This window comes from Lynx rufus, unplaced genomic scaffold, assembly GCF_022079265.1.
Source record: "Lynx rufus isolate CCGP_SWC_20201006 ecotype Redwood Valley unplaced genomic scaffold, mLynRuf1.p SCAF_31, whole genome shotgun sequence".
NCBI lineage: Eukaryota > Metazoa > Chordata > Mammalia > Carnivora > Felidae > Lynx > Lynx rufus.
This window is the reverse complement of record NW_025814847.1, coordinates 1,056,906-1,084,323: the sequence shown is the minus strand read 5'-3', so window position 1 is coordinate 1,084,323 and position 27,418 is coordinate 1,056,906. Positions and strand designations below refer to the sequence as shown.

The 27,418-nt window shown below is 63.1% G+C and overlaps 2 protein-coding genes across 2 annotated transcripts; one reads left to right on the top strand and one right to left on the bottom strand.

Annotated features, from left to right (window-relative positions):
• The first annotated feature begins 12,793 nt into the window (after positions 1–12,793).
• On the top strand, positions 12,794–16,346 carry KCNJ9 (potassium inwardly rectifying channel subfamily J member 9). Its single transcript, XM_047093014.1, has 2 exons — positions 12,794–13,640; positions 16,015–16,346. Exons 1-2 carry the CDS (start codon positions 12,794–12,796, stop codon positions 16,344–16,346), a joined length of 1,179 nt encoding a protein of 392 aa, XP_046948970.1.
• Positions 16,347–19,695: 3,349 nt separating this feature from the next.
• IGSF8 (immunoglobulin superfamily member 8) lies at positions 19,696–26,702 on the bottom strand. The gene is made up of 7 exons (XM_047092997.1): positions 26,483–26,702; positions 23,050–23,427; positions 21,904–22,365; positions 21,149–21,556; positions 20,533–20,946; positions 20,122–20,252; positions 19,696–19,957 (listed from the first exon to the last, which is right to left on the bottom strand). Exons 1-6 carry the CDS (start codon positions 26,532–26,534, stop codon positions 20,137–20,139), a joined length of 1,830 nt encoding a protein of 609 aa, XP_046948953.1. The 5' UTR covers positions 26,535–26,702; the 3' UTR covers positions 19,696–19,957; positions 20,122–20,136.
• Positions 26,703–27,418: the final 716 nt, after the last annotated feature.

The window sequence follows — 27,418 nt, the reverse complement described above, 5'->3', positions numbered from 1 at the left end:
CGCCATGGCCGCGTACTGGGAAGTCACGGCCTAAGAGGCCGGAAGTGCTCAGGCCCACCTCTCAGCCCTGCTTCCCCGGGGCCACTCGGGCCAGCTCCTACTTCTCTCCACATTCCAGAGCCAGCCCCTCCCTTCTCCCCACCGCCTCAAATCTAGCGCGGGGCTGGCGGACACCCACGGGAGAGGTTTTCCCACAATCCCCTTCTCTTTGCCCTTTCAAGGTTCTGGCGGGGGAGGGGATGGAGAGGGTCCCCCCCCCACCCCGAGGCACCGTGCCCATGCAGAACGGCAGCATCATGTACGAGAAACTGGAATGAGGGAAGAGAGGCGCTGAACTCAGCCCGTGGGGGAGCCGCGGTGACGGGGGAAACTCCCGCAGCTCGGTTTCCAGGAGCTGCCCTGCCAACCACCCTTCCCCGGGCGCTAAAACCCTTGCAGTCCAGACCTGCCCACCGTCTATCTTTCCGTAGTTCCATCCCAACGGCCTCCCTGCCCCTTCTGGGGCCTCCCCACTGTCCTGGACCGCTTGGCCTCAGCCTGGACAGTGGCACTGACCAGTCAGGCAAGAGGAGAATCTAGGCCGGGAAGGGGAGGGGGAGTGGAAGGTTTTTTTTTTTTTTTTCCTTCCGTCCTACATAACCCTTGGCAGGAAAGTTGGGGGCTCCGTGGCCCCACGTCTCTTTCTCTCCCCCACCGATGCCGGGGGACTCGGCCCGTCTTCCGTCTCGCGTGCAGAGGCCGAGCATCTCGCCAGGAGGCCCAACGGGCCTTTTCTCCTCGGAGGAAGTGGGTCTCTCGGTATGACCCGCCCCCCAGGACCCTAAACCTCTCACTGAGCCCACCCAGATCCAAATGCCAAGCCTCTCTGGTCCCTTAGGGAGGACAAGGGAAGAGAGGTCCCTGGGTCTTCTGCCGGGCCCTCCCCTCCAAGCCAAACGACCTGGAGCTACAAATGAGCTCAGGTATGGAGGTGCAGGTAGGGGCACGGGAAGAGGTGGGGGGTGCCGGTGGCCAGACAGCTAACCCTCCCATACGAACGCAAGCGTCCCTAGACTGCATGTGAGGCAGATGTTGGGAACACAGATTTCCCCCCCGCTCAGCGTAGGGGGCTGCGGTGGAATTCTGCATTGGAACCACAGAAGGAATGGACCCATAACCCTGCTCACCAACCCCCCCCCCCCACCCCTCCATTCCGTGGAGTCATTGCCATATGATACCGACTGAGACAAGTTGGCTGCTCGGGCTCCGGCTGGGGGGTGGGGGGTGGGGGACGGCTCAGAAAACAGCAGCTCCTTTCAGGACCCAGGCTGGCAAGGGCTCCGGGAGGCCGGACTGGCCCAGATCGCCCCCCAACACCCCCTCTCTCCCTCCCTCGCCACCACCGCCAAAGGACAGAGGGGCGGGGAAAGGGGGTTGGCCCTGCCCGGGCCATGCCCATCGCCTCCGCAGACCAGCCCTGGCCCCTCTCCCTGGCGTGACGCCTTCCCTCCCCCTCCCTCATTTCCTGCTCCCTGAAGAAGTAGCTAGAAGCCAGAACACCTGCCTCCTTCGACACTGGGTCCCCCGCAACCAGGCCACACCCTGAGGGATTCGCAGGCCCTACCCTCAGCACAGGACGGTGCCCACCATTGCGCCAGGAACACGTTCGGAAACTCGCAGAGATTAGGGAGAGGGTCCGGAGATGGAACCAAATAGAACGCAGCGGGGGCTGCTGGCCCCTCCTCAGGCCGATGGCTTGGTGCCCTCCAGGCCCTGCCGAGCACCCCTGCACCGAGACCCTCCTCACGCCAGGGGCCCAAATCTCTCATCTTCTCCCCGCCTCCCCCCCCCCCCCGGAACTCCCAAAAGCAGTCCCGGTGGGGGAACACATCAGACACCACAGCCGAGGCAGACGGGCCCCAAACCTTTAGCCAGAATTTGTGCTGATAAGCAACAAATTCACGTCCTGAGCCCTGGCCTCCTTTGGGCCCTCCACCCCCGCCTCACTCTGGGTGCTTCATTAGCAGGAGTGACATCTCAAGTAACCAGAGGCCCCCCTCCTACTCTGTCCCACATCTGTCCTTCTACCCATCCCAGGGGCACAGCTCTCCTCCCCCAAATCGGGAAGCTTTGACCCTTATCTCTTTCCTCACACCGCTGCCCTTGGTCACTTCCTGGTGGGGACAAGGGCTGGGATGGGGAAGGGGCATCTCTGCCTGGAGCGTGAATGTCTCAGAACCCAACCTGCCCTTCTTCCTCCCGCAGCAGCGGCCCTGCTTGCTTCCCAGGGACCCTAGTGTGACCTACCTGGGGAAGGGGGCAAGAGATGGAGGGGGGGCTTGACATGCGGGCCAAGTGGGAGTGGAGGGAAGAGGCCAAGTGGGCAGGGGTCCCAGGCACACCAGGCTCCCGCGGCTCGCTAATCCCAGCGGTTTGTGTCTCTGCTCCCATGTGTGGACTCGTGATCAATGGGTGTCACTACATGAGTGTCACAGTGTGGGGAGGGGGAAGGGGCTGGCATGGGAGTGGGGGTAACCTGACCATCTTGGGAAGAGAGGGCGCTGTCCGGAGTGCCGGAGTGGGCGATGCGTGGTTACCTGTATGTGGTGGTCACTGTATCCCTTGAGAGGGCTGTGATGCCCTGCCGGGTCCGCCTGGTGGGAAGGGGCATCGGGAAAGCCCCTTCTTTAGCCCAATGAGCTGGAGGTGACCAGCATGGGTAAGGTTTCTTTCTTGGGGAGCCCTTCTCAGGAGGGTCTGTTTAGGGTCGCCCAAGGTGGGAAGCTGGGGAACAGGACAGTACTGCTGAGACCAGACAGGGTGGGGACCGAAGGGTTGGGGTTCCCCCTATCTTTGGGGAGCGAGGTGGGCAGGGCTCCATCAGGGCCAGGGTCTTACCTTGGGTCCGGGGTGGAGTGGCCCCTCGGATGGGCAGCGGGACAGACGGACTGACGGACGGACGGACGGACGGACGGGGCGGGCAGGAATGAGGAACCGAGCCGAGCGACGGGCAGAGCCGGGACTCTTAAACCCGGGGCTGGGATCAGATAAGGGCTGGTCCGGGGGCCGGGGCCGGGGTCGGGCCGGCCGGGGGCAGAGCTGGGCCGGGCCGGGCCGCCCCCTCCCTCCGCAGCGCCGGAGCCAAACTTTGTGTGAATGGAGGGGCCCGGAGGGGGCCGGCGGGCGGGGGCGGGGGGCTGCGGGCGGGCCAATGGGGACGTGGAGCGCCAGGCCCGCGCCGCCGGGATTGGAGAGGCCGGGGCGGGGGGCGGGGCGCAGGGGGCAAGGAAGCGGAGACCCAGACAGATGGAGGCGCAGGGCCGAGCGCAGCGCCCGAGGAGCGGGACCCAGACAGACTCCGGGAGGGAAAGGGACGCGAGACGATGGGCGAAGCGATAGGGGCTGCGCTGGCACGATGACAGGGGAGAGGCGGCGGCGGCCGTGTCAGCGACGGGGAGCGGGCGCGGGGGGCGGGCCGGGCCGAGTTAATGAGCTGGAAATGAACTCGGGACGGCCCGGTGGCCCTGCGCGCAGCGCCAAGGGGCTGGCTGGGGCTGGGCTCCGGCGCGCTATCCCTCTGCCGGTCACCGGGCCCTAAGCACTGCGTGAGGTCCCGGGGGCCGAGTGCGCGGACCAGCCTCCCCGCCAGCAGCCCGCCGGGTCCCGGAGCCGCGACGCGGCGGGGCGCGCGGCGCAGGTGCGAGGCGCTGGAGGCCGCAGAGGGGGCCGGGTCCCTCTACTTAAGGGGGTCCTGGCAGATGTGGGGCATCTGATAAGCGCCCTGAAGAGCGCAGAGGATTCAGGTCCTGGGAGATGATGCGCAGGGCGTCCGAGGCAGAAGGAACGCAGTCACCAAGTCCCCGGGACACATGGAAATACAAGTCTGCTTGGGAAACGGCGGCACACGGGCCCAGTTCTTCTCAACCCCGCCGTCACCAAGGACTGCTCTCAGTATCCGAATCCGTGCTTCCAGGGGTTCCAATCCACAGGCTCCCCCCCCCGGGCATTTATTAAGGAAAGAATCAGTTCCCCATTTTGGTTCATCATAGATATTTAGATATTTAACTATTAATCAGTAACCGGCATTATCATCTTGAGTTGATATACATCTTGGAAAAAAAAAAACAAACAAAAGCAAAGAAACCTGAAACGTTTTAGTTTAGTTCTGCCTCTAAAAGCCGTACGCTGGGTAAATGTACATTTGAACTAGCCCCCCTGGGGGAGGGAGGTGGGCCGCAAGCCAGGCACCACAGGTGAGGTGTCTGTGTTGGGGAAAGAGAGGACGGTGCCAGCTGGGGGGTCAGCTCTGGGTTCCTGGAGGCAAAGTCTTGGGCCGAGGACAGACGAAGCCCTGGCAGAATTTTAGGAAGATAAATCTGGAGGTGAGCGAGATGGTTTGGAGGGAGGGGCCAGCAGACCGCAATGCCAGAGCCTTGATTCTTTTCTCCTTCTCACCTCATCTGAGCTAACCAGAGCCTGCCCCCTCCTCTCTGCCGCATCCTTCAGCTGTGCCCCAGGACACCGCCCCTCTCTGGCCAGGATCTCTGCAGCTGCCCTCTCTCGAGCATCCCCACCTCCAGTTTCCGTCACTCGAACAATCCTGCGGATCATGAACTCCTACATTTAAGGCTGAACACCTGTAAGGTACCAGCTCTCTGAAACACAAACCTGACTGTGTCCCTTCCCAATGTAAAAGCCTTCGGTGGCTGCCCGTCGGCCAGAAGTAAAATCCAGATTCCTCGCCGTGGGACAGAAGGCCCGCTATGACTTAGACCTGGTGTCCTTCCAGCCCCGTCCGCCTCCACTGGCCCTGCGCGCCCAAACCTACAGCCGCTCGCTCCTCCAATGCCGAAGGGTTGGTCCTGTGTTCTCTTCGTGTCCTTGATCTCTTTCTGTGTCTGAGGTGGAGCCTTCATCACTGACGTCGCTCTGGCTCTCATCTCCAAGTTACACTCAGATCTCTGTGCTCAGCCTTGGGCTTTCTTTAGAGCATCTCGGTTCCAGCTGCTGGCGGGGGATTCCCACTCCGCCCGGACAGGCCCCAAACCGAACTCATCTTCTTCCTCCTCAAGGCTGGCAGCCCTCGTGACTTCTTTATTTCTGTGTTTCTCCCGGTCAATCACATTTTTTTTTTAAGCTTATTGGTTTATTTTGAGAAGGGGGAGACACATGAGCAGGGAAGGGGCAGAGAGAGAGGGAGAGAGGGGATTCCAAGCAGCCTCCATGCTCTCAGTGCAGAGCCCAATGTGGGGCTCGAGCTCATGACCTGTTAGATCTCGACCTGAGCTGAAATCGAGAGCCAGAGGCTTAACCGGCTGAGCCCCCCAGGCGCCCCTCCCTGTCGACCGGATCTAAAAACTGAAACTGATCTCCACTCTTCACCTCTTCACCCTTCCCTCTGCTCCACCCCTTGACACGTCAATTAAGCCACCAAATCCTGCCCGGTCTCTCTGTTGTATTTCTCTAGGATGTCCCTTTTCATTTCATGGCCACAGCTAGGCTCAGGAAGATCACTGACAGCCCAGGCCCCGGACCCACCCTTCCCCCTTCTCTCCATTCTCAAAGGAAGAGACGACCTGTTTTCACCATGTCAGTCCCTGCACCCCTCTGCCAACCCCCAAACAGGGTGCCCCTTGCTTCCTGGGCACGGTCCAAGCTCCTCAGCTCGACGCTTTTAGGCTTTTAGGGTATGCCTCAGAGAGGCCAGGGAGGAAAGAGCCAAGGATGGGAGCAGAAGAGATATCTCGTGGCGAAGGAGAGGTCTCTGGAGGAGTTCTTTCCAAATGGCCTGCACCTTCCCTGGAAAGCAGAAGAGCCATTTGCTAAAAATCACGGTGTGGGGCGGGACCGGGCAACTAGAAAGAGCTCAGAAGTTCTAGAACAGCAAGGGTGCAAGACCGTGGAAAAGTACAGATAGCTCAAATGGAACTGTGGTTTTCTACTTTTAAAAGAGTGACTTAGGGGCGCCTGGGTGGCGCAGTCGGTCAAGCGTCCGGCTTCAGCCAGGTCACGATCTCGCGGTCCGGGAGTTCGAGCCCCGCGTCGGGCTCTGGGCTGATGGCTCAGAGCCTGGAGCCTGTTTCCGATTCTGTGTCTCCCTCTCTCTCTGCCCCTCCCCCATTCATGCTCTGTCTCTCTCTGTCCCAAAAATAAATAAACGTTAAAAAAAAAAAAAGAGTGACTTAAATGGAGTTTTTGTCCTTAAGTCATGTGTTACAACATATATACACATGCACCCATCGCATATATTCCTTTGTAGATGTTGTCAAACAACAGTTCTCACTTTCTCAAATCTTTTTACGGAAAAGAGGTCCTAAGGGCGCCTGGCTGGCTCAGTCGGTAGACCATGCAACTCTTGATCTCCAAGTTGTGAGTTCAAGCCCCATGCTGGGTGTAAGGCTTACATTACAAAAAAAAAAAAAAAAAAAGTCCTAGAATAGTCACTAGGAGCCCAATAGGGAACCCATGATAAAGGACATAGGGAATTGGTATTTGTGAGTGTTTATGATAGAAGATACGTATATCACTTGAGATGGGGAAACCGAGGCTCCGAGAGGTGAAGTGGCTTGCCTTGCCTATGGTTACATAGTTAGAAGGTGTTAGTTTCAGAACCTGAATCCACACGTGTTTGGCTCCAAAGCTCCTCTCACTAGAGTGAATTTGCGTAGGTAATCTTGTCAACAGGCACGCAGCTTAGTATGAAAAATTTGCCACGGTTGTGACATCCATGACCACCACCTTCTCCTGGGACCCATCCGTTCCCCGTGAAGTGAGGACTAATTCTGGACCACCCCTCCGTGGTGGGTAGGGGAACCATCTTTCTCTGAAGACCTCCCCTCTTCTCTCAGTGTAGCCAACTGTCTTCTCGATTGCTCCTTTCAGATTCACTCCTTCCGACTTCGGCCTCGTCTCCTCTTTGACCTTGCTCTGGAAAGAGTGGAGATGATTGATTGCATTGCACACTACGGGGCTCCGAGCAACATTTGAGCTCAACGAATTTCCATCAGTAGCGGGCACCTCGTAGCTGGATGATCGAGACCGCAGAGGACCGCGAGACGGAGGGACGAGGCTACATCGCCCCAGTCACTAAAGGATTATTGTTTAGGTATACATACCCCCTCCCTCCGCGAAATGCAGTGTACATAAACCCACATTTATAGGACGGAAGTTGAGGGGTGCTTGATCACATTGCTAACGGAGTCTTCCCAGAATTTCTTTAACGAGGTGGCTCCTCTCGTATCTTTCCAGTTCGGATTAAAATCCCACTGACACCCAATACACTGTGGTAGCGGGGAGACTACAGGGAATAAAGAAACAACCAGGGACCAGGAGCTGGGATGCCTGGTCTTAGTCCTGCCTAAGGACCCATCCCAGACCTGGAAGGTGAGGACTAATCCTGGACCACCTCTAAATGCCAGGACTTTTAAATCCTGAGCAATCTGCACCAATCCTATCAAGCAAGATAGACCTGTTGATGAGAAGGCTCTGATCCCCTAGCTGTGCTGGAAAGAGCCAGAAGGCCAGGATGTGCCTCAGCCTGGGGTGCCCAGTGGGGTCCCCCCTGTCCTGGTGCTGTGCTCTGCTCCCCTCCCCGCATTCACTCTGACCTCCACCCGCATCCACTGCTTCAATCGTATTCTCCCTCTGCTCTGAGTTTTCTCGGGCCCCAGCTCCCTTGAATTTATGACAATTGTTATCGTTTCTGCCAGATTGGCCTCCCTGCTCCACTAAATTCATATCCTCAACCATCTCCTGTTTTCCCATCATACTTCCTCTCCCACCTCCCAAGATTTTACCCAAGAAGTCTCATGATCTCGTTCAAGGAAACCTTCCCAGACTGGTTGGTCCCAGGGCTCCCACATACAGCTGTACAGGCTGTGGACTGCACAAAGGCACTCACTGAGGGGGCAAGCTGAGAACTGAACGGCACTCGGCTTGCCAATCCTTGCACCCTGGCTCAGAGCTGTATCTACTAGAAGGATTCCCCTTTTTATTTTTATTTTTGCCCCAAAGTACCACTTACTCTCCAAGCCACATGCCATAAGGAATGCACCTGCCCAGAGCGGGCTCCTTTCTCTACCTTGTAACGAGGTTCTTTGTGGACCACCTACGTGGCCCCGGCCGTGCCCCTCCCGCCCTCAACATTCTCAAGTTCCAAACCCAGTCTCCCACCATCACCACTGTACTGACATGTTTTACCAATTCCTCATAAAGTTGCTTTCCCTGTCGGGATACCAGAAAGCTGGGATCTCGCACCCTGGAACCCAAGAAAACTTGATTCCCTCCCTCTGCTCAAGCTCAATGAGAAACAAGGGATTGAAGTTAGAGACCAGGTGAAGTCCAGGACCTGCACTGGGGAGAGGGGGGAGGCACCTCAGGGGCCGGGTGGTGGTCAGCGGGACTGAGGCAGGGGGCTGGCTGACACCCTCCGCATGGGCCCGCCAGCCCTGTGACGCCCCCCCCCCACTCAGGAAATGGGGCCAGTTCTATGCAAATGCTCTCTTGCCCAGGGGTCCGGTTTCCTCCCTCTGAGCTCCTGGCACAGCAGAACCAACGTGAGCAGCTGCTTGGCAGGACAGAGAAGGGCAGGCTAGCAGTCCCAAGGCTCAGGTGACAGGGCCGGGCCCAGGAGACGGGGATGTTGACTGGGGCTTTAACAGCCCTCCTGATGCCAATCTCGGGCTGAAAACTCGGTATTTCCACTTGGAACAAGAAACGTGGGCAGGAGGGCTGGGGAGAGGAGGGCGGTGTACCCGCAGCGCCCCCTGCAGGCCTCACTGGGTGGCACCGAAACAGAGGAAGGAGGAGCAGGGTGGGGTATCAGGAGATGCCCCGGATGAGGGTAACAAGGAGAAGAGAGATGTAGCCAGCATCTGCGAAGCATTTACAAGGTGCCAGGCGCTGCCTCACGACAACCCCCAAAAGGAGGATATTCTCTTGGAGATGGATAATTCTCATTTCTCAGGTGAAGAAAGCCATCAGAGAGGTCAAGTAACTTGCTCGAAGTCACCCAGCTAGCAGCGGACAGAGCCGGGACTTGAACCCGGGACACTGCCTCCCGAGATTATACTACTCAGTCACCACCTTCTCCACCTCCCCAGATCATTCCAGCAACTTCTAAGCCTCCAGTGTCCGTTTCTACATCTTCCCGGCCCCGCAGTGAGCCGGGGACACACGTGGAGGACTGTGACCGCTCTCTCTGCCTCTGTGACGCTTGGCAACTCTCTTCCCCTTTCTGCTTTAGTGTCTCGTCCCTAAACGGAGAACACCATACCCCTCTCGGAGGGTGTCTCCCGGGGTCTTTAGAGGAGGTGTGTGGCCAGGTCATAGCTGGCGCTCAAGGAATTATCGGTAGTGATATTCGCGTTCTGTGTCTGCCTGTCTTTCTCCCCCACTGGACCACGTGCTCCTCGTGGGCAGCGACTAGGTGTCATTTCTGTAACCACCCCCACCTAGCACTTTGCCCAGCACCCGGGCTCTGCGGAAGTTTGTCGCACGGAGAGTTTTAAGCCCTCACCTAGGCTTTTCTCTCCGTTGGACGTTTGCGTTGTTTCCAGACTTTTCGCGAGTAGCAAAATACGCTTTAAAGCCCTTCTATCTGGGTTGCCTCGTGTGATCCGCACACCCCGTGAAGCAGGTTCAAAGGGGAGGTTTGTCCGCGTCCGTACCCTGTGAAAAGTGGATCGCTGGTGGTTCAAGGAAGGAAGCAACTCCTTGGGTCACGCCATAAACCAGTGACAAAGATTAGAGCCCCTGACCCCGCCTCCCTTCCTCGGGTGGACCTCTTTTCTCTCTAGCGATCTCCTCCTGGATCGGGATGGCCTCTCCGAAAGGGGGCGACATGATGGTGCCTGCCTGAGGGTCATGCCTGCACCCAGAGACCCCTGCTGGAGGTGATGAGATGTCAGCTCCCGGGGGTGGGGGTGGGGGGCTCGAATCCCCAGGAGATCAAACGCCTTCTTCCCAAACACGCCAGGGCCCGTATTTTCGCAGAGCAAGAAGCTTCTCGGGGAGCGTGCCAGCTTTCTCCTCTTCTCTTTTTTTTTTTTCCTGAGGGGGTGAGGAGGCGAGCTCTGAGTTGTCCAGGAGGAGGGACTCGGGCTAAAAATAGCTATGGCGTGTGGCTCAGCCTCTAGTGGTACCCAGGACTGGGGAGGGGAGGGGGATGCTCTAGAGCTGTCGCCAGACTGGTTGCTGTGGAAACAGGAGAGGAGCAGGGGAGCCTGGGAAGTGAGGATGACACGGACGGCCAGCCCTAGTCGGAGCTGCCGCTACGTTTAGGAGGAACAGCGGTGTCCTGTGGCTCCCACCCTCCAGGGGGGCCGGGGAAGGGGTGGTGTCAGGGGCATGGACGCTACCCCCCAGGGGTTTCTGCTGCCGGCTACTCTCCTCTCCACGCGCTGTGAGTTGAGTTGCGGGGGGCTGGGGTTTGGGCCCCTAAATCCAAGGCAAGCGGGGGCTTGGGAACAGCTCATTCCTGAGGGAGCTTGCACCAGAGCCCCTTCCAAAAAATAAACCCCCCCTGCTGGCCAGCACTCCGCAGGGGGAGAAAGGGAGATCCAGGAAAATGTGGCACTGGGGTCTTCTGGAAAGGGGTCACAGCATGCACAAGAAATAAGGAGTAAGCTGGAGGAACAAGAGTCTCTGGAGGGAAGGTGCAGAAATCAAGTCTATTTCACACCTTTACCTCCCCACTGAGAAATATGCAGCCTCTGCCCAGGAAGACAGGCGAGGGGACACGAAGTAAGGCTCGCCTAGATCCCTGGGGCGGTGGGAAGCAAGAGAACTCTGGGGGTGATCCGACCCTGGGGTTCCTGCCCACCCCTGTGCAGAGAGGTCTGCCTAAGCAGGCAGATGGGGGCTCAGATGACCTAAGACCCCGAGAGAACATCTGGAAGCCTCCCTGGGGCTGACGCTAGGAAAAGTGGGAACCAGGTACTTTTTTGCATGACTTGGGGTCTCTGAGCCAGTCAGTGCTTAGAGAGAACTTCTAGCGGGCATCCCTGGCTGCGAGGAGGGAAAGGGAAGCTCATTGTGGGGGAGGGAAAGACCCTGATCTGCACTGGACCCTGTGTCCCCTGACTCCTCTTGGAAAATCAATGTGGGGGAGGCGTCCCTAAGTTCCAAGGCATCTTTTTTTAATTTTTCCTCCTGCCCTCTACCCCAAACACACACACACACACACACACACACACACACACACACTCCAGCCGAACACCTCATTCCAGAACTTAAATTCTGGAGCGCCGGGATTGGAGTTGTATATCCGAGCAGTCTCTCCCTGGGGCCTTGGTCAAACATCCAGGCCATCTGTGATCCTTGTCGCCTTCCTCCTGTCCAGCCGCCCCTCCCCCATCCCAGCCAACCCAGGTTTCCCTGGAGTGGGCGGAGAGAACGAGTCCCAGGAAGAAGGGAAGGTTGAACAGGACCACGTCCTTCTTCTAAAGCTTTCCTTGCAGGGGTCTGGGGCCGGGGGAGGGGCTCTGGACCTCTCTCTCAGCACACTGCAGCCCAGATTGCTCCTGGGGGGAAGAATCTGAAGCGAGATCAGGTGGGCTTCCCTTGGAATGTGAGCTCTGGGCCATATGGTGGGGGGGCTGTGCTTAGGGTAGCCAGTGGGAGGCTGCCGCCAAAGAACGGGAGGGAGCGGGGAGGTAAATGTGGGTGCTTAGTGCTGCACTGGATCCGACTGAACGGGGCTCGAGGGGGGACGGGGACTAGAGGGGTATACAAGCCTAACTCCTCGTGAACTTTGTGCTTCCTCTACCCCGGCGGTCCGTGTTGATCTCATACCCTGCAGCCCTGCTGCCCCTTTTCAGGCCGTCCCCACGGTGGAACGAACCCGGGGGACGTGGGGCTGACACCCATCAGCGATGAGCGGGCTCAGTCCTCCGGGAGGACTGCCAGTGGGAACGTCCTAACGTGGGAACGTTCAGCCCCTGCCCCCTGGAGATGCTGCCCTGACCTTCCGCCCCTTCCACGTCTTCTCGGGCAGCAGCGGGGGGGGGGGGGGGGGAAGACGACAGATGGGGGGGAAGACGACAGATGTGGGAGGGGGCGGAGCGAGCGAGGGGCGCGAGGGCCAAGGAGGAGGGCTGCGTGCGGGGTTGGGAGGGGGGGCGGTGAACTTGGGACGGGACGGTGGGGGTGGAGGGCACGGGGCCCGCGCAGTCTGGGGCGCGCGCGGAGCGGAGGGGGGGGAGGGGGGACGGTCCTCGGGGCCGGGGTCCTTGCCCGGTGGGGGGTAAGGGCAGTGGACCGGCTTAGGGTGTGAGGCAGCCCCCCACCGCGCCCCAGGGTGGGGGCCGCGGGGCGCCCCGGGCTGGGGGCGGGGCTGGGGCTGGGGGCGGGGCGGGGCTGTGTCTGAGGGCGGGTCTGGGGGCGGGGCGGGGGCCGCGGGGCGTCCCGGGCTGGGGGCGGGGCTGGGGGTGGGGCTGTGTCTGAGGGTGGGTCTGGGGGCGGGGCGGGGTCCGCGGGGCGCCCCGGGCTGGGGGCGGGGCTGGGGCTGGGGCTGGGGGCGGGGCTGGGGCTGTGTCTGAGGGTGGGTCTGGGGGCGGGGCGGGGGCCGCGGGGCGTCCCGGGCTGGGGGCGGGCCTGGGGCTGGGGCTGTGTCTGGGGGTGGGCCTGGGGGCGGGGCGGGGGCCGCGGGGCGTCCCGGGCTGGGGGCGGGCCTGGGGCTGGGGGCGGGGCTGGGGCTGTGTCTGGGGGCGGGGCGGGGGCCGCGGGGCGCCCCCCCCCCTCCCGCCCCCTAGAGCCGGCCGGCGGGGGCTGAGGCTCGGCGCTCCCGTCCCGCAGGCCCCCTGCGGCCGCCGCCATGGCGCGGGCCGGCGCCCCCCGCTCCCCGGGCCCCGAGCCGCCGCGCCGCCGCGGCCGCCAGCGCTACGTGGAGAAGGACGGCAGGTGCAACGTGCAGCAGGGCAACGTGCGCGAGCCGGGCCGCTACCTGACCGACCTGTTCACCACGCTGGCCGACCTGCAGTGGCGCCTCAGCCTGCTCTTCTTCGTGCTCGCCTACGCGCTCACCTGGCTCTTCTTCGGCGCCATCTGGTGGCTGGTGGCCTACGGCCGCGGCGACCTGGAGCACCTGGGCGACGCGGCGTGGACGCCGTGCGTCAACAACCTCAACGGCTTCGTGGCCGCCTTCCTGTTCTCCATCGAGACGGAGACCACCATCGGCTACGGGCACCGCGTCATCACCGACCAGTGCCCCGAGGGCATCGCGCTGCTGCTGCTGCAGGCCATCCTGGGCTCCATGGTGAACGCCTTCATGGTGGGCTGCATGTTCGTCAAGATCTCGCAGCCCAACAAGCGCGCCGCCACGCTCGTCTTCTCGTCGCACGCCGTGGTGTCGCTGCGCGACGGGCGCCTGTGCCTCATGTTCCGCGTGGGCGACCTGCGCTCGTCGCACATCGTCGAGGCCTCCATCCGCGCCAAGCTCATCCGCTCGCGCCAGACGCTGGAGGGCGAGTTCATCCCGCTGCACCAGACCGACCTGAGCGTGGGCTTCGACACGGGCGACGACCGCCTCTTCCTCGTGTCGCCGCTCGTCATCAGCCACGAGATCGACGCCGCCAGCCCGTTCTGGGAGGCGTCGCGCCGCGCCCTGGAGAGGGACGACTTCGAGATCGTCGTCATCCTCGAGGGCATGGTGGAGGCCACTGGTGCGCAGGCGCGGGGGGTGGCCGGGGAGGGACCGGGGGTGGTGCGGGGGCGGGCCGGACGGAGGGCCGCCCCCCCCTCCGGGGGGGCCGCGAGGTCGGGGTCACCGGGAGCGGGGTGGGGGTGGCGGCACGGTCGCGGAGCTCACACTTGCTGCGTGGCCCGCGCGGCCCCGAGGTCCTCTGGTCCCGGTGACGCTCCTGACCCCGGGAGGGCCCGTTCTCCTTACCGTGCCCATTTTTCAGACGGGACTTTGCCCGGCGAGGAGAGGTTGAGACGGGTGTCCATAGTCGCGGGTGTAATAAGCGGATAGGGCAGGGGTAGCCCGGCCCCGGGGGGTTTGGTGGTCCAGAGTTGGAAGGTGGAAGAAGGGGTACCTTCAGGGCTTTCTCCATCGCTGAGAGGGTCCGGGCCCCTGAACTTGGTGGCGAGGGCCTTCCGTGGCTTGAGCTATTCCTGGGCTGGAGCTTCGGAACAGGCTGACAGCTGGGCTCACTTCTGCCTCAGTTTCCCCAGCCATCCGAGGACTCTCGACTTCCACTGACCAAGGAACTAGATGATCTTAGCATTGCTAGCCCCTTTCCAGAAGGAGCTGTCAACACCCCCTGCCTGGGTGATGTCCGGACCTTCGACTCAGGCCTACATAGTGAAGGGTTTGGGAGCAGGTAGGAAGAGGCCAGCGCAGGGGCGCAGATGAGGTCCTTCCAGGCCTCAGATCTGGAAGCCGGAGGAGGGTACGAAAACCGCAGAAGGCTGCGGGGTATGGCCTGCGCGGCGGCCTCTGCCGGCTTCCCAGGCTGGTGCCCTCAAACCCCTTTCCTGGCCCTTCCTGCCAAGCCTCTATTGCACCACCCTCCGCCCCCGTGCCCCCCATGGCTTCCTCACCATCCCCTCCCCCCGCCATGCTTGCCCTAGCCCTTGCCCCTTCCCCTCCTCACCCCGGTCCCGTTCCTTGCTGTCCAGCCACTTGTCACTCGCCTGCCGGGCCCTGAGCAACAGCCCTAAGGAGAGGGGTCCCTGCTGCGCCCTCCCTGCCTCACAGCCGCTCTCCCCCCAGGGTCCCTTCTGCCTCTTCTTCCCCTCCCCCACTGGACACTTCCTATTCCACCTTCGCCAGAGGAGTCAGAATGCCAGTGTCCCCAAGGTGTCTCAGGGCAGTGCTTGCAATGTGGAGAGCCGGTCCCTGGCTAGCTAACGTTCCGTCTCCCGTTCCCCCTTGTTCTGAAGTGGACAGGAGCTGGGGGAGAGACCCTAGGGGAGGGTCGCCTGCCCTGGTGGGTGTGCCAACCCGCCAGGGAAGACGGGACACAGCCCCAGGGCGAGCAGGACTGGGGAGGGTGGCGTGGAGGAGATCGGGAGGGGAGCTCGTCCGACGTTTCTAGAGAGACAGAGCTGGAGACGACGGTAATATTTTGGGTGAGAGAGTCAGGATTCAAAACGCTTTTGAAAAGCCAAGTAAAATGAGCCAAAGCCCAACGAGATGACATTTAAAAGGAATAAATATAAAATTCTACATTTAGGCTTTAAAAAAATCACTTATGTAAGCACCGCATTGAAGAGCTGGGGCGAAAAAAAACCGGGGGTTTCAGTTGGCCACAGGCTTAATGTTGCAGCAGTGTGATCCAGCTTCCAAAAACGCTTATGTAACGTAGTCTTGGGCCCTATTAGCGACAGCCTCATGGCCGGGAGAGAGGTGGTGAGCCCTCTCCATGCGTGGCGCGGGCCACAGCCGGACACGTATCACGCTCAAAGTGCCGAAAGGGGTCCCCTCGGCCATTCAGGTTTGCAATCAAGACGGCAAGATCGGGGGGAGCCAGGTCGCATGAGGAAGGATGGAGGGAGCCAGGGATGTGCAGCCTGAAGAAAAGACGTGATGGGCCCCGAGGCTCCTGTTTTCAGATACTTGAAGGGGTGTGAAATGGCCAGCGGCAGAGTTTAGCTCTTATTAGAAACAACCTGTTCGGGGCGTCAACGCTTGTGAGGCAGTGAGCGCCCCATCCCGGGTAGTGGGAAGGAGAAGCTCGATGCCCCCCGTCGGGCTCCAGTGGGACGGCCTGTGTGCAGAGGGAAGTTGGATAGATGGTCCCCGAGGTCAGTGTCAAGGTTAAGCTTCTCTGATGGGGCACCTCCCACAGGGAGGAGGGGAGAGCGTGGGCTGGGGGTCCAGAGAGCGAGGGCGGATGCAGAAGAGGGGGGAGCTGGGCGGGTACAGGGGTGGAGAAGGGGGAGAAGATGGGCTGGGCCAAAGAGGGGTGGGGAGGGACAGAGAGAAGGGTGTGGAATAGGGTCGTGGAATGAGAGGCAGGAGAGGGAAGCCTGGGGCTGGGATCCCCGCCCCTCCCCCGCCCCGGCCGCGACCCGCGTCCCTCCCCGCAGGAATGACCTGCCAAGCTCGGAGCTCCTACCTGGTGGACGAGGTGCTGTGGGGCCACCGGTTCACGTCGGTGCTCACGCTGGAGGACGGCTTCTACGAGGTGGACTATGCCAGCTTCCACCAGACCTTCGAGGTGCCCACACCCTCGTGCAGCGCCCGGGAGCTGGCCGAGGCCGCCGCCCGCCTAGACGCCCATCTGTACTGGTCCGTCCCCAGCCGGCTGGATGAGAAGGTGGAGGAGGAGGGGGCCGGGGAGGGCGCGGGCGGAGGGGCTGGCGCGGACAAGGAGCAGAACGGCTGCCTGCCGCCCCCGGAGAGTGAGTCCAAGGTGTGACCAGTTTTCCTCCAGACCCCTGTGGCAGGGCCAGACACCGGTACCTGGGAGCTGGATGGCGCGGGCGGAGGAGGAGGCAGGCAAGGCCCCCCCGGGGACGCGCTGAGGCCGGAGAGCCCCCTCAGAATGGCAAGCCCAGAATCCAGCGGACGGCGCGGGGCCTGGTTTCGGGAGGACGGACGGTGGGGACGGGTAACGTGCCAGCCTGTGTGTGTTCGGCCCTCACGTCTGTTCACGGGTGGATGGATGGACAGAAGGATGGATCTATGCGGGGCTGGATGGGGAGACGGGAGCAGACGGACGGACGCCGGCGGGGAGGTAGACGGACAGACGCAGGTGGCGGGCCCGGGGCCGCTGCTCGGCCCTAGGGCATCTCTGTGCGAATTCTGGAAAGGCGCCCTTTCCCTCCGGAACCGATGCCGTCCCGAACCAGAGGGCACGGCTTGGGGAGCGGAGTGCGGGCTGGGTTTTAGTCCCCACTCACCTCCCCGGCCAGCCTCCCCGTGCTGCGGCCCACCTGTCTCGCTGGACACGGTGGCCCGAGCTGACCCCGAGGAGAGAACGCCGGGCGGACGGAGGTGGGCCGGGCCGAGGGTGCCCGCCCCGCCCCGCCCCACCACTGTGACCGGAGCAGGAGGGCGGAAGGCTGCTGCGGGGGTGGCTCGGCCGGGTGTGAGTGACCTTGCCCCCACGTGCAGGGAGACAGGGCCCCGGGGAAGGAGGAGCAGGGACGGCTATTTTCTGACAGCGGGACGAGATCTCATAAATAGCACTGCAGCGGCAGGAGAGGAAGAGGGACGCTCTGGGGAAGAAGGGCCAGGAGAGATCTAGAAAGTGAGTTCGCTCGAGCTAGGGTACAGGGGCCCGTGGGAAAGCAGAGTTTGTCCTGGGGCACGGTGACCCGGGAGCCACCGGTGGGGTTCACCGGGTGTGCGTTGGGTACAGAGCACTGACCCAGCACAGGCGGGGCGGGCGCTCGGAGACCTGGTTCCCGTCCTCGGGACACGGTGTCCCTGAGGCAACCGCACCAGGTGTGGCTCAAACGGAACCCGACCGTCTCTCGGAGCAGAGGGCGGGAGGGTTCGGTGATCGGAAAGCTGGGGGCTAAGGCCCAGAGAACGACAGAGAACGAGTAAGCCAGCACTTGTCAAACTGGCGTGTCCGTCAGAGTCGCCTGCAGACCTTGTGGAAACGCAGGCGGCTGGGCCCCGCTCCCGGAGTTTCGGCCTCGATAGGTGTGCGGTAGAGACCAAAAACTTGCATTTCTAGCAAGTTCCCAGGTCATGCCGATGCTGCTGGTAGGGGGGCCACACTTTGAGAACCACTGCTCTACATAGACTTGGAAGTCACGTCAGGAGGTAGGGCATTTGAGCTGAGGAGGAGCTGAAGGGTGGTTGACGGGGGGCTGAAGGGGAAGTGTGGAGAAGCTGAGGGGGAGCCGAGAAGAAAGTGAGGAATAGCTGAGGGGGAGCTGAAGGGAAGCTGGGGAGTAGCTGAGCTGAGGAGTAGCTGAGCTGAGGAGTAGCTGAGCTGAGAACCTGAGGGAAGCTGAGGAGTAGCTGAGGAAAAACTGAAGATCGCGGCAGGAGGAGACTGGATATAAAGGGTGGGCTATCACGACTGGGAAAAGGGACCCTGAAATGCAGGCTGACACGTTTACCCCTGGGCCCGGGAACTCACCTCTCAGTGGAAGCACCGCAGTGATAAGCTGGAGATGGCGTTCGGGGAAGACGAAGCCGTCAGGAGTCCTGGGGCGGCGGGGGGCGGGGGGGGGGTGCTGGGGGGAAAGGGCATCAGTGGCCCGAGACTGAATCCCCTGTAGAACTGACTCAAGAGGCGGGATTGCACGTGGGTGACCGTTGGAGGGAGAAGCGAGAAGGTCAGACATCGGATGTGTCTGTGGCCTGTTGTCCACCCAGCTGGGCCAGCCGCCCCCGGAAACGCTATTCCCATCCCACCTCCACCCCCTGCCTGGTGTCATCCGAGTCGCCGGGGGCAGCCCAGCAGGACGGCGAGGGGAGAGCAGGGGCAGCTTGGGACAGGGTGGAGGTGGAGGGGACCTGGGGCTGGCCTCCTGGGAGAGGAGTGTTTGTCCAGGCAAGCGTGTGCTCCCACGACACCGGTCCAGCAGTGACCTCCACCCCTTGGTCCTGGCCACACCCTGCTCCTGTCCTTTAATAAAAGACTGAACCCCTCAGAGGAAAGCACCCCGGTCTGTTCCATTCCAGGCCGGGAAGCAGGATCCCGTGGGCCCCTGTGCCTCCGGAAAGCCGGGAAGGGGGTCGGAGGGAGCTGCCGGTGTGGGTCCGCTCAGAGAAACATCTGCCTCACGTCACAGGGCCACCTGGGTCACCACGGGTCAAGGATGAGGTCCCTGAGCCCTGGCCTCGGCTGTCCCCTCAAGACAAAGGTTGGGGTGTGGGATAGGGTCGCTGGGTTTAATTCGGGGAAACGGGCGGGGGGGGGGGTCTGGACCAGAGGGGCGGGCCGTTTGTATCCAGGCCACTCGGTGACCGCTCAGGGCACCACCGTGCACGGCGCAGGGAGTCAGGAGACCTGGACTGTACTCCCAACACGGTCGCTAATTAGCTCTGGGACTCTGGGCCTCAGTTTCCCCTCCTGTAAAAATAACACTTAGAAAACTATTAATGTCGAGAAAACTCGATAACTGTTTAAACAGCTGCATTAAAAGAGGTAAACTGGGTGCCCCTGAAGGTGCAGGGCAGCTAAGAATTTTCAGATCGGAGACTCTTGAAGCAAAGACAAGTTTGAGGGGCCCTTGGGGCGCTGGGAGGGAGATGGGCCAAGGCCTGGGGGGGTACAGGCAGGCTGTGGGGGGCATTATGGGGGGCTCTGTGGACACAGGCCCTCCCCTGGCTGCCGTCCTCCCCACCCCCCAGGGGGCTGTGCTCTGGGGCATCTGTTGGGCTGCACGACAGAATAAGGAAGACCCGGAGGGAAAATGGGAGGAGTCAGGTCCGAGACCCTGAGGACCAAGAATGAGAAGGCAGAGGGGTGTGGGGAGCTCAAAAAAGGGCTCATCAGAAGCCCCTACCCTGCAACATGGGAGGAGGCTGGGAGAGGGGGCCCGGCTCGGTGCACTCACCCCCTCTCTGTGCTCCCCTCCCCGAGGAGGAGCCCCGACAGGGATTGGCAGGGCACTGACAGCTCGGGCAGCAGATGGGACCCAGGTGTCCCCTCCTGGGGTGGGTGGCTCGGCCCACAGAGGCCAGATGGTGTTTATGGTGGGAAGGAAGGCCTGAGTCGTCCAGAATAGGCGATCAGCCCCCCAACAGACCGCCTGGCCACACCCCTCGGCCCCAGGGTAGGAAGGCACGCCAGCCCTGGGTTCTATAAAACAAGTTTATTCACCTTTTAGAAAAACGAATTCTAGGACAGGGGATGGTCTCCCCGTGGGATGGGCATGAGATCAACAACAGAAGGCCAGAGCGGGGAGCCGGGAAGGGAGGAGTGGGGGCTGGGGGCCACGGCCCCCACTCTGGGTGGGGAGGCCAAATAAATTAAAGGAAGGGGGGACAGAGGGAGAGGGGAGCCAGGCAGCCAGAGGTGCTCTTGGAGCTGGGCTGGAAGACAGTCCACACCTGCAAGAACTGGGGGGAGAGAGCGCGGGGTGCGCTAAGGACAGAGCCCCCTCCGGTGCCCGCTTCTCCCCCAGGCGGGGCCAGGGAGGGGCACTCACCCCAGCACGCGGTGGCGGGGAGGCCGGGGCGGGGGGGGGGGGGAGACAGCAAGGTCGGGGGTTCTTTGTCCTCACCTGGGGAGCAACGGGTCACCGTTTTCGAAGCCTCTTCATGAAGCAGCAGGTGATGGTACCAAGGACGGTGGCCCCGGTGACTAAGGCGACCCCAGCACCCACCAGCAGGGGCACAAACAGGGTGTCCAGGGCTGGGAGAGAGCGGACGGCTCTGTTCAGCCCGGGGTGCCACTACCCTGCCACGCCCGCGTCCCAGCGCCCTCGCTGCCGGGTCGCGGGCCCCCTTCCTCCATTCCCAGACGGCGCCCCCTGCCCTCTCCTCCCAGACCAGGTTCAGCGGGGATGCTGGGGCCAGAATGGGACGAAAGCGGGTTTTCACGCAGGAGAAGGGGGGACGGGAGCAGGAGGGGCACAGGGGAGGGGCAGAACGAGGGCCCCGGCTGAAGTGGGGGGCGGGCGGGGGTCACTCACCGTGCGTGTAGGGGTACACCGTGACGGGCCCCGAGCGAGCGCTGCCGGCCTGGTACCAGCTGTAGTCGGCATGCCGCACCCAGGCGCTGGGGGCGCAGTGGTACACGCCTTCGTCCTCGGGCCCCAGGTCGTGCAGCCTCAGCCGGTGGCTGCGGGGCCCCACCAGCTCCACGCTGACCGGGCCTCCTCCAGGCCGGACGCCCAGCTCTGCCACGCCGTCCTGGCCCACGCCGCCCACCAGCCGGGCAGGTGCAGGGCTCAGCTCCCCTTCCTCGGGTCGCTCCACCCACCAGCTGGCAGCCAGGCGCAGCCCCGGGGGGCCACCGCGCACAGAGATGTTGCAGAGCAAGGAGGCCGTCTCCCCACGGTACACGGTGCCTCCCGCCAGCCAGGCCACGGCCTCCAGCACCACGCCTGCAGGACGAGGACGAGGACGTGGGGTCAGAGGGGTGTGGGGTCGGGACTGCTGTCCGAGCGACACCCCAGTCCTGAAGAAGAGAAGTGGGGAGACCGAGGCATGGCAGCAGCCGGGGCGGAGCAGGGGGGGATGCACAGAAGCAGAAGGACGAGGTCCCACCAGCCCCGGACCCTGGCCAGGCCCCAGCCACCCCCTCACCTTCCTCCCGCACGTGCACCGGGAGTGGCCGGGAGCGGGCACTGGCCGCTTCTCGAAGCCGAGCCCCAGACCCTCGGACGTAAGCCTTGGCCAGGCAGCGGTAGGTGCCCGCGTCACCTGGCCTGGCGGCCTCCAGCCGGAGCCGGTAGGTTCTGGACGCCACCTTCTCCATGGCGATGTGCCGGCCTTCATAGCCGGGACCCAGGCTGCCCACACCCTCTGTGTCCAGCTGGGCTACCAGGCGGCCGGGCCCAGGGGCCCCGGCAGGGGCCATCTCCCAGCCCACAGAGTACGCAGCGTGGCGGCCTGGCGGGGGCAGCGCCCCGGACACGTTGCACAGCAGTTCCAAGGGCTCTCCGGGGCCGATCCGCCGTTCCCCGGGCCCCACAGCCACTGCCAGCTGGCTGGCTGCAACACAGGACGGGGAAGGGGCGTCACAGAGGCAGCAGGGGGCACAGAGCTCCCCACTCCCCACCTGTAAGTTCTCTCCTGGACAGCGGCACTGTCACAGGGTAGGACCGTGGCGCCCACCCAGGGCCTGACTCTCGGCCCTTGGCCGTGGCCCTCCCATCTCCACACCCAACTTCGGAGCAGAGAAAACCCACCACGGGAGGGAAGTGATGCAAACGGGACGGCTCACTGGGGAAGACGGGCTCCCTGGAGTCGGGCAGGGACCGTCCGGTGCCCGCCCTCGGCCACGGGGCCCACTGCGACACCACAGCCCCCAGCTCCCACCGTGGGCCCGTGGCACTCACACAGCGTCTGCACATCCACGTGGGCCAGGACAGCTCTCTTCTCCGCGATCTGGGCCCAGGTGCCGTCGGGATCCTGAATCCACTCGGCAGCCGTGCAGTGGTAGGTGCCCGCGTCCTCGGCCTGGGCGCCCCCCACCACCATGCGGTAGCGCTCGGCCCCCTCCTTGCCCAGCCGCAGCTCCCCTGCAGCCAGCCGCTCGGCATAGGGAGCCCCAGCCTCCACGGCCAGGTCGGGCCGGAGCCCCACGACTTCCTGCAGCGTCGCTCGCCCTACGGGCGCCTCGGGCACCGCTCTCCCGAAGGACACGGCCAGGTGCGTGTGCTTCTGCGTGCTCGTCCGCGCCAGGCAGCCCAGCGCCAGCTCCTGCCCCTCGTGCACCGTCAGGCGAGGCGGTGAAGCGGGGGCCTGGCGGCCTCGGGGCCCCGGGGGGGTGGCAGACACCTGCAGCGCATCTGGAAGAACTGGAGAGAACAGCCGGAGTGGGGGAGGGCCGGGAGCCGGTGGCCCTCGTTGCTGTTCCCCGTGTGCCACCTGCCTCCTGAAATAGACCGTGGTGAGCTCCCACAGGGCCGGGTGATCTCTTCTCCAACCCAGTGGTGCCAGGGACGGTGCTGGGCACCCCACAGGCGCTCGGTAAATACTTGTCAAAGTTCATAGCCCAGCCCGTCGCCTACCCACCCGTATGTGTGGAGCCGACCCCTGTCTGAACTACAGAAAAGTGGCTCTGTCCTCCTTCCCAGAACACAAAGAAATATAAGAGAGCAAGAATGTCACGTGGCCTCACTCCTCCTACCCTACCTCCACTTCCTCCCCCTCCGCCCCCAGATCTGGATCCTGGAATCTCCAGGAATGGCCTCTATTCACCCCAGCAGGCTCCCCCCACCCGGGAATGGAGGGGACTGGCTCCCCCTTTCCCCGGAGGTAGCTCCATAGAACAGGAAGAGCCAGCAGCTGGAACGAAGAGACCTCGGTTAGAGGCCCAGACCGGCCACCGGCCTGTGGGCGATGTTGCGCGAGTCCCGTAACCCCTTTGGGCCTCAGTTTCCCCAGCTGCAAAACCTGAGGGGTGGTTAGACGGGTCCCTCCTGGCCCCGACGCTGCGCCTTCTGCGTGGGTGGGCCTCGCCCCCCGCCCAGGGCCGCTACCTCTCAGCTCCACCTTGCCGCTGTAGCTGCCCAGGTAGCGGGTGTCCGTGGACGGGGTGTAGCACTCGTAAATGCCAGCATCCTGGGCCTGTAGGCGGGCGATCCTGAGCACCACGGCGTCCCCCTGGAGACGCTGCACCTGCACCTCACCGGCCGCCACGCGGGGCCCGAAGACAGCGTAGGAGAAACGGGCATCCCTGGTGCTGACGATGCCCAGCGCGGCCTCTGGGGCCTCAGGCCTGTAGAGGAACCACTCGAAGTCCTGCTGGGCAGGGCCCTCGTAGCCACTGACGTTGCAGGGGATGGAGACGGCCGTGCCAGCCACGCGGTACAGGGGCCCCTGTGGGACCAGCACCTCCCGGGCGAAGCACTCGGCTCCTGTAGGGAAGGACGGGAGATGCCGGAGATGCCTGGGTCCCCACCGCATCGCCCACTACCAGCCCCGCTCTTGACCCCTGCCCAGTGAAGGACCGGAAACCTGGGGAAGGCTGGGACCCAGCTGGGACCCAGGGAAAGGATGCCGGGAGGTAAGACACCCGGATCTCGAGTTGGTCACAGACCCGGGTTTGCCTCGGGACCCAGAAACACCCCATTTCCGGCGGGTCAGAAGTAAGGCCCCTACGGGCAGAAAGAAGCCTATCTGCTTCCGTTCCTTGATTCCAGCTGTACCTGGATTCCCTCCCCCATTTCCCCGCTCTCGTGCGTTCCGGGCCCGGTCAGCGGAGCCTTCCAGCTAAGGGACTCTGAGTCCCCACGTCCCTCTCCTTTGTTGGAGGGGAGCTGGCAAAATCTTGCTTAGAAGGGCGGGTTGCCTCAGCTGTGTCACCTGGACCAGGGGACTCCAGACAATGGAGCCAGTGGGCCGAGCAGGACAGGGCACAGACCCAGTCAGTTCTCACCACACAATGCCCTCCCCGCCCCGTCCAGCTGTGCCATGAGCTCACTGCTTCTCCCATCCCACAGGGCTGCCGAGGCAGCTGAGGCCTATGGGGCAAGAACCAGCCTCTGCCCTGGCCTCCGGGGGCAGAAGATCGCTCCCCCAGCCCCACCCCCACCCCCAATCTTCTAGGCTGACCCAGGGGATGCACAAAGCCCCCCCTCCCAACTCCCTAACAAAAGCCTTCATTTGCACACGGTGTGCATTCATTTACGTAAGGTTCCCTCCGTGTTGGGAGGCGCAAACTCGGGCCACCCCTTCGTGTCTTCCTCTCCTCAGACAGGCCAAAATTCTCTTCTTCCCCACGCTGCCCCCACCTCCAGGCCCTACGCTGCCCCCAGCAGATACTCCTGAGGCCCTTGGAGGGATCTGCTTCTTCCTTCTCTCCTTGCATCCGTCCTTCCGTAGCCCCACTGGGCAAGATCACAGAACTCCAGGAAGGAGGGCTGGGCCAGGCCCCTGCCTCCATTTCACACAGGAGAAAAGTTCAGGCAGAAGTATAATGTCTTGACCAAGATCCTACTATCCTTAGATGGCTTCCACAGGTCCCTGCAGAGCGACAAAGCCAGGGAAGAAGAAGGGGAAATCCTAGCAGAGGCCCGGGGAGACTGACCTCACCAACCAGAATTCCCATCACTCCCAGGGGCATACCCAGGGCCTTTCTGCAGAGGCTGGAGAAAAACACCAAGTTTGTGGTCAAGCTCTGCTCTCTGGCTCCTCCAGAAGCTGGGCTCTTAGCCCTTTCCTGTGGCTGAGTCCAGGGAGGAGGGAGGCACTTGCGGTCGCTTGGGTTCAGCAGGTTGGGTCCCGGCCCCAGCCCCGCGCCCCGTGCCCCGTGCCCAGCTGCATGGACACATCCCTTGTTCTCCCAAGCTGGTTTCCACACTGGAGGAGAGCTAAGAGCTTCCATCCTGACAGTGAGTGAGCCTGTGACTCAGGAGGGCCCTACCCTAGGGCATTTCATAATCTAGGCGACGGTGGAGACAGCTGAGCTGACACCTTTGGGCCTCCGGGCAGACTCTGCTCAGAAGGGCCCCCTCCCACCTTCCTGGCTCCACAGCTGCTGAGGCTTGGAGATCCCCATGGGAAAGTCAGCCAGCCGCCTTAGGAAACCAGCTGCCAGGCAGCTCCCTTCCCAGGCCAGAGCGGGGAGGAGGGGCAGACACCTGCTTTGGGGTCCATCGGATCTGGGTTCGAATCCAAGCCCTAGCGCTCACTAGATGTGTTCTCTGGGGCAAGTCACTTCGCTTTCCTCATCTTCGGAATGAATGGAAATACCCGCACGCAGTGGGCGGGCAGATCTCTGCGGGCTCTTCCAAGTCTGTGCCCCACCCCTCCCCACCTCCTCTGGGCCCTTCCACTCCACGCTGCCCACTGGGGACAACGGGCCAACTGCTAGGCAACCGGGCCCCACAGCAACTCCCTCCTGCCTCCCACCCAGGGCTCCAAGGAGAGGCCTCATTCTGTTTCCCCAGGGCCCAGGGACCTATGCAGCCAGGGGCGAGGCTCTGCTTGGCACAGCGGTGGGGCTCTGGTCTGGAAACAGGCTGCTGGGGCTACGTCGTCAGCCTGCGCCTTGACTATGGCAGCTTTGAATCCGGGTGGCAAGGCCACCCCCACGCGGTGCTCTTTCTTGCTTCAAGGGCTTGGGTCTCCCCAACATCTGTACAGGCAGCCTCCCTGTCTGGAAGCCATGCTCCTCCCCAGACAAGCTCCTAAGGGAACCCTCCGGTTCAGGCCAAAAACAACTGCACTGTCAGGGCCCTGATGCATCCACCCAGCGGTGGCCAGAACACCTCGCCATGATCACCCACCCCCACGGATGCAGGGTGCTTGGAGATCCCAGCATCAGTCTCCATGGAGCCTGCTTTCCCCTGAGGCGGGGAAGGTGGGGGGACTAAGGGGGTGTGACCAGCGGTGGGGGGCTACAGAGTCAAGTGCGACCTGAGAGAGAGAAAGTGGGCAAAGAGAGACCCCGCCCCGCGTGGAGACGGCGTAAGAGGCGGAAGTGCCCCAAACATCAGATGATGAAGTGGGGCGGAGGGGAACCATCAGGGGAGACTGAACTTCAAAGATTATGGGCAGAACCGGCCCCTGGGCCTCCAGCCAACTCCGGGCAATTACGAAGACGGGCGAGCACTGCCCACGCAGGGAGGGCACTCAGAGCTGGGCCTGAAGCTCAGTGTGAGGCGGAGGGAGACGTAGCATTTGGGCGCAGAGACCCCAGGACCTGAGTACGCCGACTGAGAGGTGGGGCCGACCCCGCGGCCTGGGGGTGGCACCTCGGTGGGTCCTCACTGGGCCCCAGCCCGGGGCCTAGAGCTGGGGGTCTGGCTCGGCGGGCAGCTGGGCGCCGAGCTCGGGGAGGCTCGAGGCGCCCCTGACGGAGTAAACGGGTGCGAGGGGCCCCGAAACGCTGGGGAGGTGGGCCGGGCCGAGCGCCAGGTGGCAGGCACCTGCCGGCAGGGTTGGGGGCCGGGGCGGGGGCCGGCTTACCCAGCATTAGCAGCAGCAGCGGGAGCCGCGGCGAGAGACCGAGGGCGCCCATCCTGCGCGGCCGGCTTTGGGGAGGCTCCGGGGGTCGGCGCGGGCTCTGAGTGGACGGGGGCTCGGGGGCGCATGCCCGGGTAGGGGGCACGAAGCGGAGCAGCGAGGCGCGGGTGCACGCAACGGAGCCGAGCGGCGCGGGCGCTTCCAAGTCCCCTCCCTCCCCCTTCCTCTTCCTACCGCTTTCCCTCCTTCCGCGGAGACCATTCCCGCCCCGCCCCGCCCCAAGCCCCGCCCCGACCCCGCCTGCCCCTGGCCCCGCCCCGGAGCCCGGGCTCCACCCCGCCCCTAGCCCCGCCCCGCCCCGCCCCGATCTCGGTCCCAGCCCCACCGCAACCCCTCATCCCGAACTCTCCCAGACCCCGGACCCTGGACCCGTCCCGTCTCCGCTCCGTGCCCGGACCCTGGACCCCCTCAGACCCCGGACCCCGGGCCCGCTCAGAGCCTCCCGGACCCCGGTCCCAGAACTAACCTGACTTCTGACCCCGGCCCCGCTCCGCCCTTCTCGGTCCGGGCTCCGCCCCAGCCCCGACTTCAGCCCCGCCCCGACGCCGGGACCCGGGCCCGACCCGCCTACCTGGGTCCGGGCTCCGCCCCGACCCCCGGCCGGCACCAGGGGGCGGCACTTGGGCTCAGCCAAATCCCTACCTCGCATCGTCCCACCGCCCCGCACCTTCCGGCCTTTCCCTGAGAGTTGGGTGAGGGGGCCTTGGGGTCAGTCAGGTGACTGGCCACGCACTTAGGATCCAATCACTTGCCGTGGGCCGTTAGGCCTCGCTGCAAACCCCGCTCTAGTGAGGATGGGCGGGACCCAGGAGTTCCGGAATGCGGAGGGCCGGGGCTGAAGGGCGCAGCGAGGCCTCACAAGGTCGCGGGAGACCTGTT

Excerpts from the sequence above, each read along its gene's own strand:
- KCNJ9 (XM_047093014.1), top strand. The coding sequence starts at position 12,794 with ATGGCGCGGGCCGGCGCCCCCCGCTCCCCGGGCCCCGAGCCGCCGCGC. Across the intron at positions 13,641-16,014 it reads GGGCATGGTGGAGGCCACTG|GAATGACCTGCCAAGCTCGG; the intron begins GTGCGCAGGCGC and ends CCCTCCCCGCAG.
- IGSF8 (XM_047092997.1), bottom strand. The coding sequence starts at position 26,534 with ATGGGCGCCCTCGGTCTCTCGCCGCGGCTCCCGCTGCTGCTGCTAATG. Across the intron at positions 22,366-23,049 it reads CGGCAAGGTGGAGCTGAGAG|TTCTTCCAGATGCGCTGCAG; the intron begins GTAGCGGCCCTG and ends TGTTCTCTCCAG. Across the intron at positions 20,947-21,148 it reads GGTGCACGTGCGGGAGGAAG|GCGTGGTGCTGGAGGCCGTG; the intron begins GTGAGGGGGTGG and ends CTCGTCCTGCAG.